Consider the following 14823-nt stretch of genomic DNA (forward strand, 5'->3'; position numbering starts at 1 on the left):
CAGAATGGCCGCAGCAGAAGCCGAAGTCGCAGATGCGCTCTACAACCTCCGCCTGAGCATCAAGGCCAGCGCAACACCCATCCTGACCACGAGCGCCGAACCCACACCCGCCGATACCGTCGCGGATCTCGCCGTCGCAACACATGTCTCCTTCAATACTGATTCGGGCGACCACCGAGTGTTTGCGCTGAGCACGCCGACGCGGTTTGCGCCAGACGGCAAGGCGGTTGACTTGCGCAGCTGCTACTTCGCGTGGCTGAACAAGGACGCCTCCGTCACCGACTACTTCGCCGCTGTCCAGACGCTCAACGAGGAGCTGCCGAGCGGCGCGGGAGGCAGCGTGCAGAATCTCACCTTTGCGCAGAAGATTGAGCTCATCGCTTGGTTGAGTGGAGAGACGGAGAGCAGTGATAGCATCGCTGCTATAGATGGGGGCGCGCTCAGTGCTGCCGCCGGCGATGCGGCGGCTATTGCAGGCGGCAAGGGCGTCCCCGTCGATGGAGGAAGGGGTGCCAAAGTAGGATCAGCAGGCAAGATGGTGGATGCGCGGTTACTGCAGATCTACGACGGAGAGAGGAAGATGGGAGACCACAACAGCGTGTTGAGGGGCTCCAAGAACGTCGTACGTGTCAACCAGCTCTCTGATCCTCTTACTGCCACAGACTGACACTTTGCAGGACTTCTCGCCTTACCGCAAGATCGCCAGCACATTCCTCCGCTCACGCCCCGATGCCAACAAGCTACCCGCACCCCAGCCCGCCCTTGTTGCCAATCTCCAGAAACGACCTCAACGCCGTCTACAACCCATCATCCTCCTCTCCCCATCCGCCTCCTCCCTCCTGCGCACCTCGAACGCAAAGACATTCCTCAGCGACGGTGTCTTTGTCCCACCAAACACCACAGACTCGTCCAGCACATCCGCCTCCGCGAACATGATACAAATCCAACGTCTCCTCCCGTCCATCTCCTCACAACCCCTGACTTTCATCTGCGTCGATTCCACCGCCAGTTTCAAGCCCACATACTGGGGCCGTGTGGTCGCCATCTTTACTACTGGCCAGCTCTGGCAGTTCAAGAGCTACAAATACACACAGCCCGCAGAGTTGTTTGCAAACTACCCGGGCATATTCGTCGGCTGGAGTTCTGAAGAGCCGCCAGAGACGGTGAAGCAATTGGGCAGGGGTGTGCTACCCGTGGGTGTGGATAAATGGACAGGCAGTGAAAAGGGCAGATGGAGGGACAGAGAGGTTGTGGAGAGGATCTGGGGCAGGATTGAAGAGGGCATGCGAAAGAGTGGCTGGACGAGAGACGGACCGGGACTGGCTGGGCAGCAGGGGCGGTAAGACACAATGTCTCATGCGCCTTGTTCAAAGGGAGATTTGTATCGATACGAGACGGAACTCTATCTTGGGGTCTTGGGTGTTCTGGCGTTGATGCGTTATGCATGGTCTGCGAAGTGCGATATACCTCAAAAGCTGGTTTCGCGCATACCAACTCGAGCAAAAGAACAAATCAAAGCATTGCTCAGGCGCAGTGCAGTCAGGTGCGAAAACTAGATCATTCATATATGGCATTTCATTTCACATGATATCTTGGTCCCAACATAAACACCCTAATCCAAAGTCCGCAGAGCAGCCGCTCGCCAGATTATACAAAACTCCAAAGAGATTGACTAAAGTCCGACTTTTACCCTCGTAATATACCTTCTACCACTCCAGTGGTTCGGTGATCTCCTCTCCTCGATTGGTCTTTGGCACAGGTTGAGCCTGTACCTTGACTGGTCCGCGTCCATGTCTCTTCAGGAAGCCACTTCCATCCAGCCAAGGCCAGACAGCTGTGCGCTTCTGCTCGTGCTTCTCAATCTTGTCAACGTTGGCCATGGTCAGACCAATATCATCCAGTCCGTTGACAAGACAGTGTTTCCTGAACTCCTCGACGTCAAACTTGGCAAGTTCGGTTCCGTCGGCAGAGCGGATGACTTGGTTGGGGAGGTCGACCTCAATCTCCTTGCCAGCGTTCGCCTCGTCGGCGACGCGTTGTAGGACAGTGGTGTCGGTAATTCGGATGGGGAGCATACCGTTCTTGAACGTGTTGTTGAAGAAGATATCGCCAAAGGAGGGGGCGATGATACACTTGATGCCGAAGTCGAGGAGCGCCCAGGGTGCGTGTTCACGACTTGAGCCGCAGCCAAAGTTGGGACCAGTGCAGACTAGGATCTTTGAGTTGCGGTAAGGTTCCTTGTTCAGTACGAAAGATGGGTCCTCTTTGTTACTACCGGCCTCGAAGCGCCATGCGTGGAAGAGAGCACTACCAAGACCAGAGCGCTTGATGGTCTTGAGGAACTGCTTGGGGATGATAGCATCGGTATCAATGTTCGCTACGTCCATAGGTGCTGCGATTCCGCGGAGGGTCTCGAACTTAGGCATGCCGGCTGAGGCACCGCCTGTACTTCCAGTATTTGAGCTAGTGTGTTGAGGTCCGGAGCTAGGAAGATCCATGATCTTTTCAAGCTCTTCGTCGCTGCTAGGAGGCTCGACTTGCGCGTCCAACTCAATCTTCGGTGAGCCCTTGGCTTGTCCAGACGTTTGTGGCGCAAGTTTCCGTACATCCGCCAGGTTTCCTACAATGGCAGCGGCAGCAGCCATCGCGGGTGACATGAGATGGGTTCGGCCACCAGCACCTTGTCGGCCCTCGAAGTTTCTGTTCGAGGTCGAAGCACATCGCTCACCGGGAGAAAGAATGTCGGGGTTCATGCCCAAGCACATCGAGCATCCAGCTTCTCTCCACTCAAATCCGGCATCACTGAAGATCTTGTCAAGACCTTCTGCCTCAGCCTGCTTCTTGACCAGGCCAGAACCGGGCACAATCATGGCCCGCTTAATGTTGGAAGCCACCTTCTTGCCCTCAACGATTTGAGCAGCTGAGCGCAGGTCCTCAATGCGGGCGTTTGTGCAAGATCCGATGAAAATCTTGTCAAGTGGGATCTCCTGCATTGGGGTGCCGGCAGTCAGACCCATGTACTTCAGAGCGCGTTCGCATGCCAGCTTCTTGACCTCGTCTTGGAAGTCGTCAGGTCCAGGTACTACACCGGTAATCGGGATGACATCCTGAGGTGAAGTCCCCCAGGAGACAGTCGGGGCAATGTCCTTTGCGTCGATCAGAACCTCAATGTCGTATTTGGCGCCCTCATCTGACTTGAGACCCAGCCAGTAACTGCATGCCTTCTTCCACTCCGGGCTGTCAACCTTGGGTGCTAGAGGCTTTCCCTTGAGATAGTCGATGGTAATTTGATCAGGCGCGATCATACCGGCTCTTGCGCCGCCCTCGATTGACATGTTGCATATCGACATGCGCGCCTCCATGCTCAAGCCGCGGATAGCCGAGCCGCAGAATTCAATGACGGCACCTGTTCCTCCGGCCGTGCCAATCTTGCCGATGACGTGCAGGATGATGTCCTTGCTGCCAACGCCAGGTCCTAGCTCGCCCTCAACCTGGACTTTCATGTTCTTGCTCCGTTGTGTGATGATGGTCTGTGTGGCCAGAACGTGTTCGACCTCGCTGGTACCGATACCAAAGGCCAGGGCACCGAAAGCGCCATGTGTGGATGTGTGGCTGTCACCGCATACGACGGTGGTACCGGGGAGCGTGAAGCCCTGTTCGGGTCCGATGATGTGCACAATACCCTGCCTCTTGTCGTCGAGGCCGAAGTAAGTGAGGTCGAAGGCCTTGACGTTCTCCTCGAGGGTCATGCATTGTAACCGCGAGTCGGTCTCTTCGATGAATTTCTCGGTCGTAGTGAGGTTTTTCCGCGACGCGGTGGGGATGTTCTGCTACCGTTAGCTGCTGCTGGATTCTGCAAGATGCAACACATACGTGGTCGACTGTCGCGAGGGTGCAGTCCGGTCTTCGCACTCGGCGGCCGGCATTTCGGAGGCCTTCAAAAGCTTGCTGTAGTTGTGTGAGTCTGTGGAAAGGCAGGACGGATTCGGAGGTCTGCCTACTGGTGATGTCACTTCATGGACAAGATGCCTGTCTGTGCAGCTGTCAGTAAGAAATAATGGCTACACAGCGCATGTCATACCAATATATAGCAGAATTGTGCCATCTTCCTTCTCTTCGACGATGTGGTCCTCGAAGACCTTGTCGTACAGGGTCTGCGGCGGTTTCACAGCAGACGGCATATTGGATATGTGAGGTAGAAGTTGCACAACAAGTCCAAAGTAGGTGCAGGAAAATAGAGTTGGAGATCAAGAAAGTGAGACGTGCTCGGCCAGGGCAGGTATCGGCTTAAATGAGGCGCGTGTGGAACTCAAATCCATGGAAGGCGAACGAGGCACAAAAAGATGCCGGCCGATGTTCGGAGTCGATGGTAAGAGGGGCACAGCCGCCAATCACGCCGCGAATGATGACGGTCCGCCTCGGCCTCCACCGCTGTCGGGCTGCGATACTTCACATCTGGTAGGTGCCAGGCGGTGATAGCGCTCTTGAGCGATATAACATGCAGGCAACCTTGTCGCGCATCGCCTCTGGCGCTGCGAGCGCTCCTCTAGGTACTGTTTCCGCAACCAATGACGACATTCACGTGTCGAGAGGTCGCTGTCGCTCCTGCCCCGCACTGCGCCTGCCCCACTGCACCGCCTCCCGGCCGCCGTCTGCAGCGTCAGCAAGTCTACCAACGTTCCGATTTGACACTGGACGAGCATGTTGCGACGACAGCTGACGAGGCCCTGGCCAGCCCACATGTTCACCCACGCTCCGTGAGGCTGGAATGGACATGACAGTAGCTCAAGTGCAGAAGCAATTTGCTGTGTTTGAAGAAGAAAACAATAGCCGTTGATAAGCAAGCGAGCTACCTCGTCCGACCGCGATCCTTCGACTGTATCGCTATTCCCACCCAGTATCGCTTCTATCAACGCGGGGTGAATACAATACGCCGAAACTCCCGGCAGGTCCCTTGTAGCATATGCGCTCCAGCCATCCTCCCAGTAATCTACATGTTCCACGATACTATAGTACACCCACCGGTCTATATGCCTACCCACACATCTACAAGTTGTCCGCTGTAAAGATAAGCAATGCCATACGATGCCGCACGAATAGTCCTACAAGTCCAATCGCGAACTGGAACGCGAGCAAACCCATAGCTAAGCGGTCCTCCCGCATGGGACCGAACCATACTAACCACAAGTTGATTAGTGTAAAGTTGCTCGACGAGACCACCTGCCCTTTCCCATCCGTCTCAACATCGAGCATCCGAAGCCGGTGCAGCACCTTGAGGCTCTCCGCTATCGGTCGTCGTAGTGGTTTGGTGAATTCGACGCGCGAGGGCTCCAGTAAACCTGTCCGTGCGTTGAAGTGCGGAAGCCGATGTCGGGGACATGGTACGATGTGGAACAGTTGGGGTGCCGAGTAGACAAAGTTGAACGCTTGCGGTAGGAGTAGCAACATGAGCGTTTTGCTGAAGTGACCGAGGATGGCTACTACGGCGAAGACCATGCCTGCAAAGTAACAGTAAGTGTCGCCCACAAACACCTTTGCTGGATACCAGTTGTGCATCAGTAAGGCCATCGAGACACCGATAAACGGTAGCAGCAGATACAGCGAAAACAGATGCGAATCCGTCGCTGGATGTGGGTACGTCGTAAATGGTGAGAGATACAGCATATCATTGCCGACAATCAGGACTGCAATGACTATAGACTGGGCCACCTCGATGCCGTTGATGCCCGCCAAGATGTTAATGCTATTCGAGGAGAAGATGGACATCAGCGCCATGTAGACGTAGTAAAGCCAGCCTGAACGTACGTTAATGGGCAATTCAGAAACAGCTCTCAATGCAAGTACATACCCAGGTCAAAGAGCTCGCCAAGGTAAGGCCTGAGTGGTAGTGGGACGACCATCTGCGTGACACCAAAGTCGACAAAGTAGACCACGAGCATGGGAATAACTGCAAAGGCTGGAATGAGCACCTTGTGTCGCCATCTTATGTCGAATAGGTCGTCACCAATACCGAGCAGTACGATCGACTGGAGAGAAAGTATGGCGGACAGATAGGACGCAAGCTTGTTGTGAGGAAATCTGTGTAGTAGCCTCCCGGTCTCGATCAGCTCCAGTTCCTTGATCGTGTCCCGGTTACCGCCGCCTGATGTTGCGACTACAATGTCCTTGTAAAACGGCCATGGTATGAAAAAGATCAAGATGAAAAGGTACACCATAGCACACACCGCGCCCATCATCTCTGGGCTGTCGTCATTAGTCGATTATCATCATGTGCAGTACTTGACACTTACATTTCAATCTGCTTCAGCTTACATAGATCCTTCCCTTTGAAGCCCCGCTTCGCAAAGGCATCTCCAAGCCATCGTATCAAAGCATAACAGAATGCAAAAGCCAGACCACTGAGCGCTATCGACGCAACAAGCGGCTCACCGTCACCGTGAAGCGTGTTGGCCAGCACACCGACACATGCGAGCGACAAGGAGAGCAGTGAAAGTGATTCTGTTGATGACAGCGCGCTCGCCATGGTGACAGTGATAGTGTCTGATGTCGAGGTGACGGCGGATCTTGGCACGTGGACGCCTGTAGCTGTTGACTCCGCCCGGCCGTTTGCTGTCGCGACGATATCAACAACGGTTGCGCAACCTCCCCACAGCAACACCGTCACGACCTGCCGTTTTGCCGAATCGCCACCTCTTTGTCTGAACCCGGAGCGTGACTTTGCGTGAATCGTTCGAAGTGGACTTGAGACTGACAGATAAAGATTGTGAACAGATCCACGACTCCAGCAACGAAACCAACAAGCTCGCAGAGTGAGCGAGAGACGAACAGAGCAGCACAATCTGCACGAGGTCGTGGTTGCGGTGTTTGGTGAGTAGAGATTCTGGCAAGGTGTTGTTTCGGCTTCTTCCTGCTCTGCTAACCCGAAACGATAGACCCACGAACATTGGCATCAACATGGCGGACCACAACCAAGCCAGCCGCTCGGCCAAGGCTGATGAGCTCCTGGACGGTCTGAATGCGGTGAGCAGTCATCTCGCGTCGCGAAGTTTCCTCCAGCACTTGACAGCGTCGCGTCTGCCCTCTGCTGCAGTCAGCGATTCGTCCTCGCTGGGCCCCACCAAGGAGGAAGCACGGTCGCCTGCACGGAGACCGCATCTCAATATCGCCGCCGCTTTCGAAGACGAGATCGAGCACGTGGATCTAATCGCTCCCCTGATTCAGGAGCCTTGCGCCGACGGCAGCACCGGCAGCGTCGAGCAGCGCGTCATCGACCAACTAGAGGTGGCCTTTGTGTGTGCGCATCGCGCCTACGCTGAGATGGCTGCAGAGCGAAGCTTCCAGACCTTCTCGCATGGCCACCAGGACCTCGTACTCGCTGTCGACTTCAACTACTTCGGCACGCGCATGGTCACGGCAAGCTCAGATCACCGCGTCAAGGTCTGGGACAAGAAGGACGATTCGTGGACCCTGGTCGAGAGCTGGAAAGCTCACGATGCCGAGATTGTCGATGTAAGTTATCTAATCTTCAGCCGCAAATCTTCTTTCGGTCACCTGCATGCCATTTTGCCACCTTTGTGACCCGTCGCTAACTTCATGTACAGGTCAAGTGGAACGGCCCCTTCATGGGCGAGGTTGTTGGTAGTATTGGTGAAGATGGTCGCTGCAAGATCTGGCAAGAGGACGTCACCGAGGTGGCCATGTCTGGCAACCGCTTCAAGCTGGTCTACGTACTCCCTTCGTTGACCAACGCGCCGTTCATGTCTTTGGACTTCAAGAACATCATGCAGGAGACCTGGCTCGCGCTCATCACCCGCGACGGCTATCTCACTGTCTATGAGCCCCAGGATCAGAACAACCTCCATGAATGGACTATCCTGGCAGAGCGCTGGGTCTCCGAGAACAACCCTCCCGAGCGCCAAGAGGAGGTAGGCTTCAAGGTCGTCTTTCACAAAGAGAAGCTACCCTGTTGGACCGCCATCACCGCTGGCCTTGACCGCAAGTCGCTATCCCTCGCTGTTGCTGCCATGAAAGACGTCCTCGTCTTCCGCACCGACAAGGCCAAGCGCTTCTTCCAAGTTGCGAAGCTGGAGGGTGCTCGTCAGATCATCCGAGACCTAGCCTGGGCAAATGGTTCTATGCGAGGTTACGACATCTTGGCCACAGCTAGCAAAGACGGCGCTATTCGCATCTATGAGCTTCGAACACAGACCGAAGATAGGAACGCTGCATCTGGAGAAGCGTCGTCTTCCGCTCCGCTTTCAGTCTCTCCGCGAGGCCATCGACAGAACGCCCCATCTGGTATTGGAGCTGGACTGGCTGGAGCTTCCAAGGCCCCCGACACTTCGATTGAGAACGAGCAGTATCCTGGTCGCATCAAGCAGAAGGTAGAGATGACCGATGAGCTTACCAATCATCACGGAGCGGTTTGGCGTGTCGCGTTCTCGCAGATGGGTAAGTCACACCGGACGAACATGCACCTCACAACTAACAATTATCACAGGTGATCTTCTCGTCACTACTGGAGATGACGCTAGCATTCGTACCTGGAAGAAGGCCGCTGATGGCCACTGGCAGGAATATGCCCAGATTGAGACCGCTCAAGATAACTAGCGAGTCAAACGTTTCCTGCATTGTCAAATTCGACATGTCAGGGCTCGACTTGGTCTTCTGGATGAGATATCTACGGCGTTGGTGGTAGGCGGATCGGCAAAGGTCTGTTAGTAAGCCAAAACGCGTTGCATAACGGAGCAATTATGGGATGAGGGAGGGAGATTTTGCATATGGAATTTTCGGCGTTTAGGCATCAGGATAACACCATACGACATACGACGCATGGCTATTACGCTGCGTCCAGGTCATTTCACGTTTAGATACCCACGGCTATCCATCACCGATTCATCAGCCATGTCATGGTGGGACTTTTCATTTCAGTCATCGTTGGAATAAAAAGAAGAATAGCAGCTATGCTTACACTAATATCGTGCACCCACGTCTGCCGTTGTCAATGCTGTACCGCACCAGTCGAAGCTGCTGTCTTTACTTACATCTGCCTCAGTCCAAGCCGCCGCCGCCTGCGTCTTCATCAGCTGCCGCAGCAACTGACCCGGTTGAAGCTGCTATGTATTGTCACATCGGCCTCGGTCCAAACCGCCTTACTCCCCAGTCGTACCTGCGCATCCTACTTGCCCGTCGCCAGAGCTACCAGAGCTATGGTTACGCAGGGCAAAAGAAAGAGGTTAGCTAAGGCTACAGTTAGTTCGGATGCAGAAGACTCCAGGGAAACACAGCGCCCAAGCAATGAACTATGTGGATGGGATGTCTATAATGCTGGAGCAGAGCCACCCGTCATCGACGATGCCGTTGCTGAAGACCCAGAAGCTGCCAGAGCGGAACGGGAGCTATGGGTTTACTTACCCTTTACAGACCAAGAATTGACGGATACCACGCTGACCAGCGAGGAGGTCGTAAGGATGGTAGAACGCGGCTATCCCGCCCTTGCAACCAGTGCCATGGCGGACTTCTACCAGTCAGCTCGTGACCACCTGCCTAAATCGCCGCCGCTCACCATCTCAGTGCGCGAGAAGCATCCAACAACATGGCCACACACAAACGCGTCAATGGATGCACATTGGGGCCAAGCTACCGATGCGGAGAAAGCCCTTCACCCTCCTGACCAGGTCGACTCCACGGATGACTTTGCATGGCTTGATATGTCAGAGAGGTTGTTAGTCAAACCCTGTGGGAGCTCCGACGACTCTCTCATGGTGTTGTCCTCCTATCCGACTGCTGACGTCAACTCCACTGTGCACTTGGCTTATGGGACCAACGACGATATGTCCAACCAGTCCATGTGGCTTTTGTACTCAAAGATGGGTTTCCACGTCGCTGATATCAGGGAGCATTCGATGTTTCATGTGGACGTTTTTCCCCGGCGGTTGAATCGCAAGACCGTGCCTGGGGGTGACAGCTCCCTCAGTCTCCTCCGCCAGCTTCCTGCCGATCTTCGATAATACTGGGCCACTGCCGCCCAGGTGTTCATCCGAATGTCCACGTCCAAAATCCTGTTGGTCATGGGCACGGTTGCGGCCAGGGCATACATGATCTACATCAAAGAGAATGAGATCGAGCATAAGGTTCTATGGACATTCAGAAAGAAACGATTCGAGCAGGAGATCCCGTTAGCTTGGCTGCAGTTCGAGGCTGGGAAGATAAGGCGCCTGGCCTTCGCGATTCCACATCCAGAAGCTTTTTCGAGGAACCGCGCGTCTGTCCTAACGGACATCCAAAGGGAGTTTGCATTCCGTGAGCGGATATTTGACTACTGCCTTGTCAAGCTTTTCGGTAAACTTCAACTCCCCTGATTCCTCTCAACAACAGGGTAAGCCTATCGGTTGAGTACTGGCAGCATTCTTGAGATGTCGGCTTTCCGGAATTTCGACGTAAAGAAGAACGACACCCTTAGCAATCATTTTAAGCGGCCTACACTGGACACGGTCTTCTTAGACAAAACCCTAGAGAGGACATCAGGCATTGACGAGAAGCAACGAAAGGCGATCATGAAAGTTAGGGCAGCTAGTAATGTAAAGCCATCAGATGCCCTAACGAACTATCATAGGGACGACGCTAAGCGGAATTTTGCTGGCTACATCATCATCTACATCCTAATGACTTCCGAGGCTCTGGGAGGAAAGGCTTCGTCCATCTCAAAGACCAGAGAGCCAAGGATATACCAGTGGAAGAAGTGACCATATGCAGGCTCCGCCACAATAATGGTTCCATAGACGTCTGGGATGTCAAGCGCGACCTCCGCAGCGGCTCCGTCTTTCCACAGGCTGTCAACAACAGGATTTGTCAAGGGCCAAGTATGCGGATTCATCTCTCGAACGGGTATGCGGAAGGGCGGTGAGCTCTCGAGGTGCTGGTTGACCTGCAGAAGTACAAAGTCAGTATATCTTTCACATGCGTTTCGTACAGACAGAACTTACCGAGTCCCAAAAGATTTTTATCCTTTGGTTAGATGCTGAGAGTACAGGGTAGGCGGTTTCGACCATGCGCACAACATCGTCGCTAGTCAGGGTGAAGTCAAATAAGGCATCGTCGGAGAAAGGGACGTAAACAGATAACCATGCACGTCGCTCATCGGCGATGGTCTGCGGATCGGTCTCGTCTTCGAAGTCTGATCGGTGGAAGCCATTCACGTCGGGTTCGTCCTGCTCTGTCTCCTGGGCAGCCGTCTGGACCTGAAGAGGCTGGTGGTCCCTGAAAAGACGCCGCTTCCTAGGTCTCTTCCGGCGGTCCTCCCATAATTCATCCTCCTTTTGCGTCTCATGTTCCTCTTGCTTCTCATGTTCCTCTTGCGTCTTATGCTCCTCTTGCGAATCAAACTCATCTCCTGAATTGTCCTCCTCTTGGATTATGGCCAACCTGCGCTTCTTAGTACCATGTTGCTTGTACCGTGTACGCTCCCTATCCTGGTCTTCATTCTGATCCTGGTCTTCGTTCTGATCCAGGGGGTCTAGATATCTCAGGATGTCCGCAGAGAGTGCCTTCTTCGCTGTTCGAGCTAACCGTGGCCGAGTTGAAGCCTGCATAGCAGGAGCGAGCGGCCGCAGTAGCGTCTGATAGGTGCCGGTAGCAAAGCCGAAAGCTGGGGTGATAGCAGGAGCGAGCGGCCGCGGTTACGCTTGATAGGTGCCGGTAGCAAAGGCGAAAGCTGGGGCAATAGCAGGCGAGCGGCCGTAGTTGCAACGAATAGGTGCTGGTAGCAAAGGCGAAAGCTAGACAGGAGATGAGCGAGCGGCCGCAATTGCAACTGGTGGGTGCCGGTAGCAAAGAGGAAAGCTGGACAGGAGATGAGCGAGCGGCCGCAGTTCCAACTAGTAGGTGTTGGTAGCAAAGGGGAAAGCTCGCTGGTAGTAGCAGATGTGGCACCTGAGGAAGCTGGGATGAAGGCGGGCGGGCGGTAGTTGCATCTGGTACCTACCCAGTAGCAGCCGTTGCGGCATCTGAGGAAGCTGGGATAAAGGCAGGTGGGCAGTTGCTGCATCTGGTACCTCCCTAGTAGCAGCTATTGCGGCAGTTGAGGAAGCTACATTGGAGGCAGGCGGGCGGTGGTTGCGTCTAATAGCTCGGTGGTAGCAGTAATGGCGGCAGATGCGGCAGCTGAAGAAGCTGCATCGGAGGCAGGCGGGCGGTAGTCGCACATGGTACATCGTCAGTAGCAGCAAATGCGGAATTAGTTGCTAGGCTTCTGTAGCCGCAACAGATAGCTCTGCTGTTGCTGTAGATGCTACCTCTAAGTAAGGCAAATGAGCGTTGGCGGGCGTTATGTTTGCTGATGGGTGTAGTAGCAGAGTAGACAGTATAAAAGCGTCAGCTGCGCTATGCCAGGCAAGAGTGACTGCTAGTTCTGTAGAGGTGTTAGCCTTGAAGTTGCACAAAATTTGGTACACAATAAGAGACGCTGTTATCAGACCGCTGGAATTCCTTCTTAATTTCATCTGAACCTCCCGGTTCCTGTTACTTAGTTTTCGCTGTGTTACGAACTGTTTCCTACTACAATCTTTGCTTCTTAACCTCTTCTTGATGTATTTACAATCCGTTATTGTGAAGGCGCCCTGCACAATTTTGTTATCGAAATGCATACCTAATTCATCTGGCTTACGCCGCATGGAGTGGCTGGTTAGTGAATATTCTAGGCTACAAGACTATCGCTCTCCTGACAAATTTTCAGTACTATAATCGACTGTGATAGCAATTGTGATCGAACTGAAACGTCACTAATTCGACTCTGGGTACGATGAAGCAGCTACAAAATGTCTCCTGTGCGTGTGGCATGGCGGCACAAGGCTTTTGCTGGTGGGGCGGCTGTAGAATAGAGCTGTTGTATAGGCGGTTGACTCAAGATACCATCTAAGTCTAGATCTTTTAGATGCATCTGGGCTAGGGAATAGGAATAGTGGGGTAGAAAGCCGTTGCGTAATGCTAGGAACGTTGTAGGATTAGCGTATACAGATCGTTGGAATTGAAGACGTGGCCTTTCTGACAGCGGATCGGACTGGATGACTAGACTTGGAACTAGTATGATGCCATTGCGATTAGCAGACTATCTCATCAAAGTTGCTGTGTAGGGAGTAAGACGCTGCGTATAATATGCATGTATGAATCAATTTTTCCCATCCAATCAGGCCACGTGGCGCAATGGTAGCGCGTCAGATTCCAGTTCTCCTGGAACCTCCTGAAGGTTAGGCGTTCGAATCGCCTCGAGGTCAGCTTGTACGACGTCTGGGTGCTCAGGACAATGTATGTTTTTTGCCGTTGGGTGGGAGGGGATGCGTTGATGCCCTAGGGCGTTGTGGTTGACCGATTGCGCCAAGGAGGGTGACTCCACCAAGAACCGAGGATCTGGACCTAACTAGGCCATGACTCTTCTGAAATTGGCGTGCATTTTTTTGAACTGCTTGAATTATCCGAAAGATCCGAAGACAACCGCTTTACCAGATGAATTATCCTCCTGCAACATGGACCTTTCGAGCATTAAGAGGAGATGCGACGTTCTTATGAGGAGCTCTACCGGACATCAGCAGGCGTTGCAACACCAAGGAGGATGCATTGACTTACCGTCGTACTCAATTTCGTATGTAACTGGCATATCCTCATCTGTGCTGACGAGGATCGGAGCGTCTCTCCGAAGCTTCCGTTCCCTTACATTGAAGCGTACACCGCTGTCCTTCCTCGGACTGACCCAGAGGATCCGCGGGTCGTCCAAGTCCGCTTTCTCTTCCTCTACCTCTCTTACGATCTCTTTGCCCTTACCTACCTCCTCAACAACCTCATTTGGCACCTCTGTATTCGCCGTCAAGCCCCTCGCCGCAATGTCTCGCAGCCAATCTCTCCACACTCGGAGTACACCTTCCTCAATGTCAACAAAGTTGGTGAAGAGATTGTGAGAACCGATTTTGACAAGATTCGTCTGCGCAACCAGCTGCGTGAACAATTCATGCGCCTCCAAACCAAGTGTCTGTCTCACGGTCTCGCCTTCGTATCTCTCCTGTACTGCCCCCGGAAAGGTGCGACTGCCAGGTACGTCTCCAGGTCGGCGCTTCACTCTCCTGCCATCCGCTTCCAAATCGCGCCTATGGGGCTTGAAGCGCGAGTACATGTTGTTGTATTCGGCTAGTCTGCCAACCTCCTTTGTAGCAGAGTTGTAATCATCGTAACTCTTCAAGCCATCGGTGCATCGGTATGTACAGAAGTACGGGGGCTCGGTGAGCTTCGCAGAGGGGTGGAAACATTCGAGAAGCACCGAGTGCGAATGTAGCTCGGCAGCTGCAGTGAGCCGATTATGGAGGATACGTAGGATGAGCGTGTATATGCGATGCGATATCGTGGTCAATTGTAGGAGTTCGGGCGTTGGTATGGGCGTAAGGAGATGGAGAAGTAACTACGATGGTTAGCAAGTTGGACGCGATACGGATGTGACAGGAAAGCGTGCCTCATTGGGGAGCCTGTAGAGATAGCATTCACCCATGATGTGAGATGCGGTTGTATGTATATCAGGTTGCAACGTAGAATGTCAAACCTCGTGGGGCACGAGTCTACACACATGGGCGAAGGGAGCAACACCACGACTCGGAGATAAGATATCGTCATCGCGGTGCTAGGCTCACTTTGGCGGGGCCGAGGCTTGTCCGGATGAAGTTAGAGCATCATCAGAGACGCGCTTTCCCATTCAAGCCTCAGCACTCACTTTCTCAACTCACCTCGCAAACCTCAACTTCACCTGATCGTCGACAAATATCTAGGTAATAGAGTGAGTGTGGC

The 14823-nt window shown here is 53.6% G+C and overlaps 7 protein-coding genes and 1 non-coding gene across 8 annotated transcripts; 4 read left to right on the forward strand and 4 right to left on the reverse strand.

The window, feature by feature from the left end:
- Positions 1-4: 4 nt before the first annotated feature.
- On the forward strand, positions 5-1343 carry J4E90_001020 (uncharacterized protein; the record flags this gene model as incomplete). Its single annotated transcript, XM_051430612.1, has 2 exons — positions 5-622; positions 678-1343. 2 exons carry the CDS (start codon positions 5-7, stop codon positions 1341-1343), a joined length of 1284 nt encoding a protein of 427 aa, XP_051296099.1.
- A 363-nt stretch (positions 1344-1706) lies between these two features.
- Positions 1707-4181, reverse strand: J4E90_001021 (uncharacterized protein; the record flags this gene model as incomplete). The annotated part of the gene is made up of 4 exons (XM_051430613.1): positions 1707-3827; positions 3874-3948; positions 4002-4033; positions 4082-4181. The coding sequence occupies 4 exons, from the start codon at positions 4179-4181 to the stop codon at positions 1707-1709; spliced, it is 2328 nt and encodes a 775-aa protein (XP_051296100.1).
- Positions 4182-5046: 865 nt separating this feature from the next.
- On the reverse strand, positions 5047-6523 carry J4E90_001022 (uncharacterized protein; the record flags this gene model as incomplete). Its single annotated transcript, XM_051430614.1, has 3 exons — positions 5047-5795; positions 5849-6243; positions 6291-6523. 3 exons carry the CDS (start codon positions 6521-6523, stop codon positions 5047-5049), a joined length of 1377 nt encoding a protein of 458 aa, XP_051296101.1.
- Positions 6524-6954: 431 nt separating this feature from the next.
- Positions 6955-8610, forward strand: J4E90_001023 (uncharacterized protein; the record flags this gene model as incomplete). Its single annotated transcript, XM_051430615.1, has 3 exons — positions 6955-7509; positions 7602-8451; positions 8501-8610. 3 exons carry the CDS (start codon positions 6955-6957, stop codon positions 8608-8610), a joined length of 1515 nt encoding a protein of 504 aa, XP_051296102.1.
- Positions 8611-9209: 599 nt separating this feature from the next.
- On the forward strand, positions 9210-10010 carry J4E90_001024 (uncharacterized protein; the record flags this gene model as incomplete). The annotated part of the gene is made up of 1 exon (XM_051430616.1): positions 9210-10010. The coding sequence occupies one exon, from the start codon at positions 9210-9212 to the stop codon at positions 10008-10010; it is 801 nt and encodes a 266-aa protein (XP_051296103.1).
- A 644-nt stretch (positions 10011-10654) lies between these two features.
- Positions 10655-11591, reverse strand: J4E90_001025 (uncharacterized protein; the record flags this gene model as incomplete). Its single annotated transcript, XM_051430617.1, has 2 exons — positions 10655-10927; positions 10986-11591. 2 exons carry the CDS (start codon positions 11589-11591, stop codon positions 10655-10657), a joined length of 879 nt encoding a protein of 292 aa, XP_051296104.1.
- Positions 11592-13186: 1595 nt separating this feature from the next.
- Positions 13187-13271, forward strand: J4E90_001026. The gene has a single exon. It is a non-coding gene; the product is annotated as a tRNA-Trp (tRNA).
- A 194-nt stretch (positions 13272-13465) lies between these two features.
- On the reverse strand, positions 13466-14530 carry J4E90_001027 (uncharacterized protein; the record flags this gene model as incomplete). The annotated part of the gene is made up of 3 exons (XM_051430618.1): positions 13466-13569; positions 13621-14443; positions 14495-14530. The coding sequence occupies 3 exons, from the start codon at positions 14528-14530 to the stop codon at positions 13466-13468; spliced, it is 963 nt and encodes a 320-aa protein (XP_051296105.1).
- Between the last annotated feature and the right edge of the window lie 293 nt (positions 14531-14823).

Source organism: Alternaria incomplexa (assembly GCF_024043165.1).
Source record: "Alternaria incomplexa strain BMP 0042 chromosome Unknown scaffold_1, whole genome shotgun sequence".
NCBI lineage: Eukaryota > Fungi > Ascomycota > Dothideomycetes > Pleosporales > Pleosporaceae > Alternaria > Alternaria incomplexa.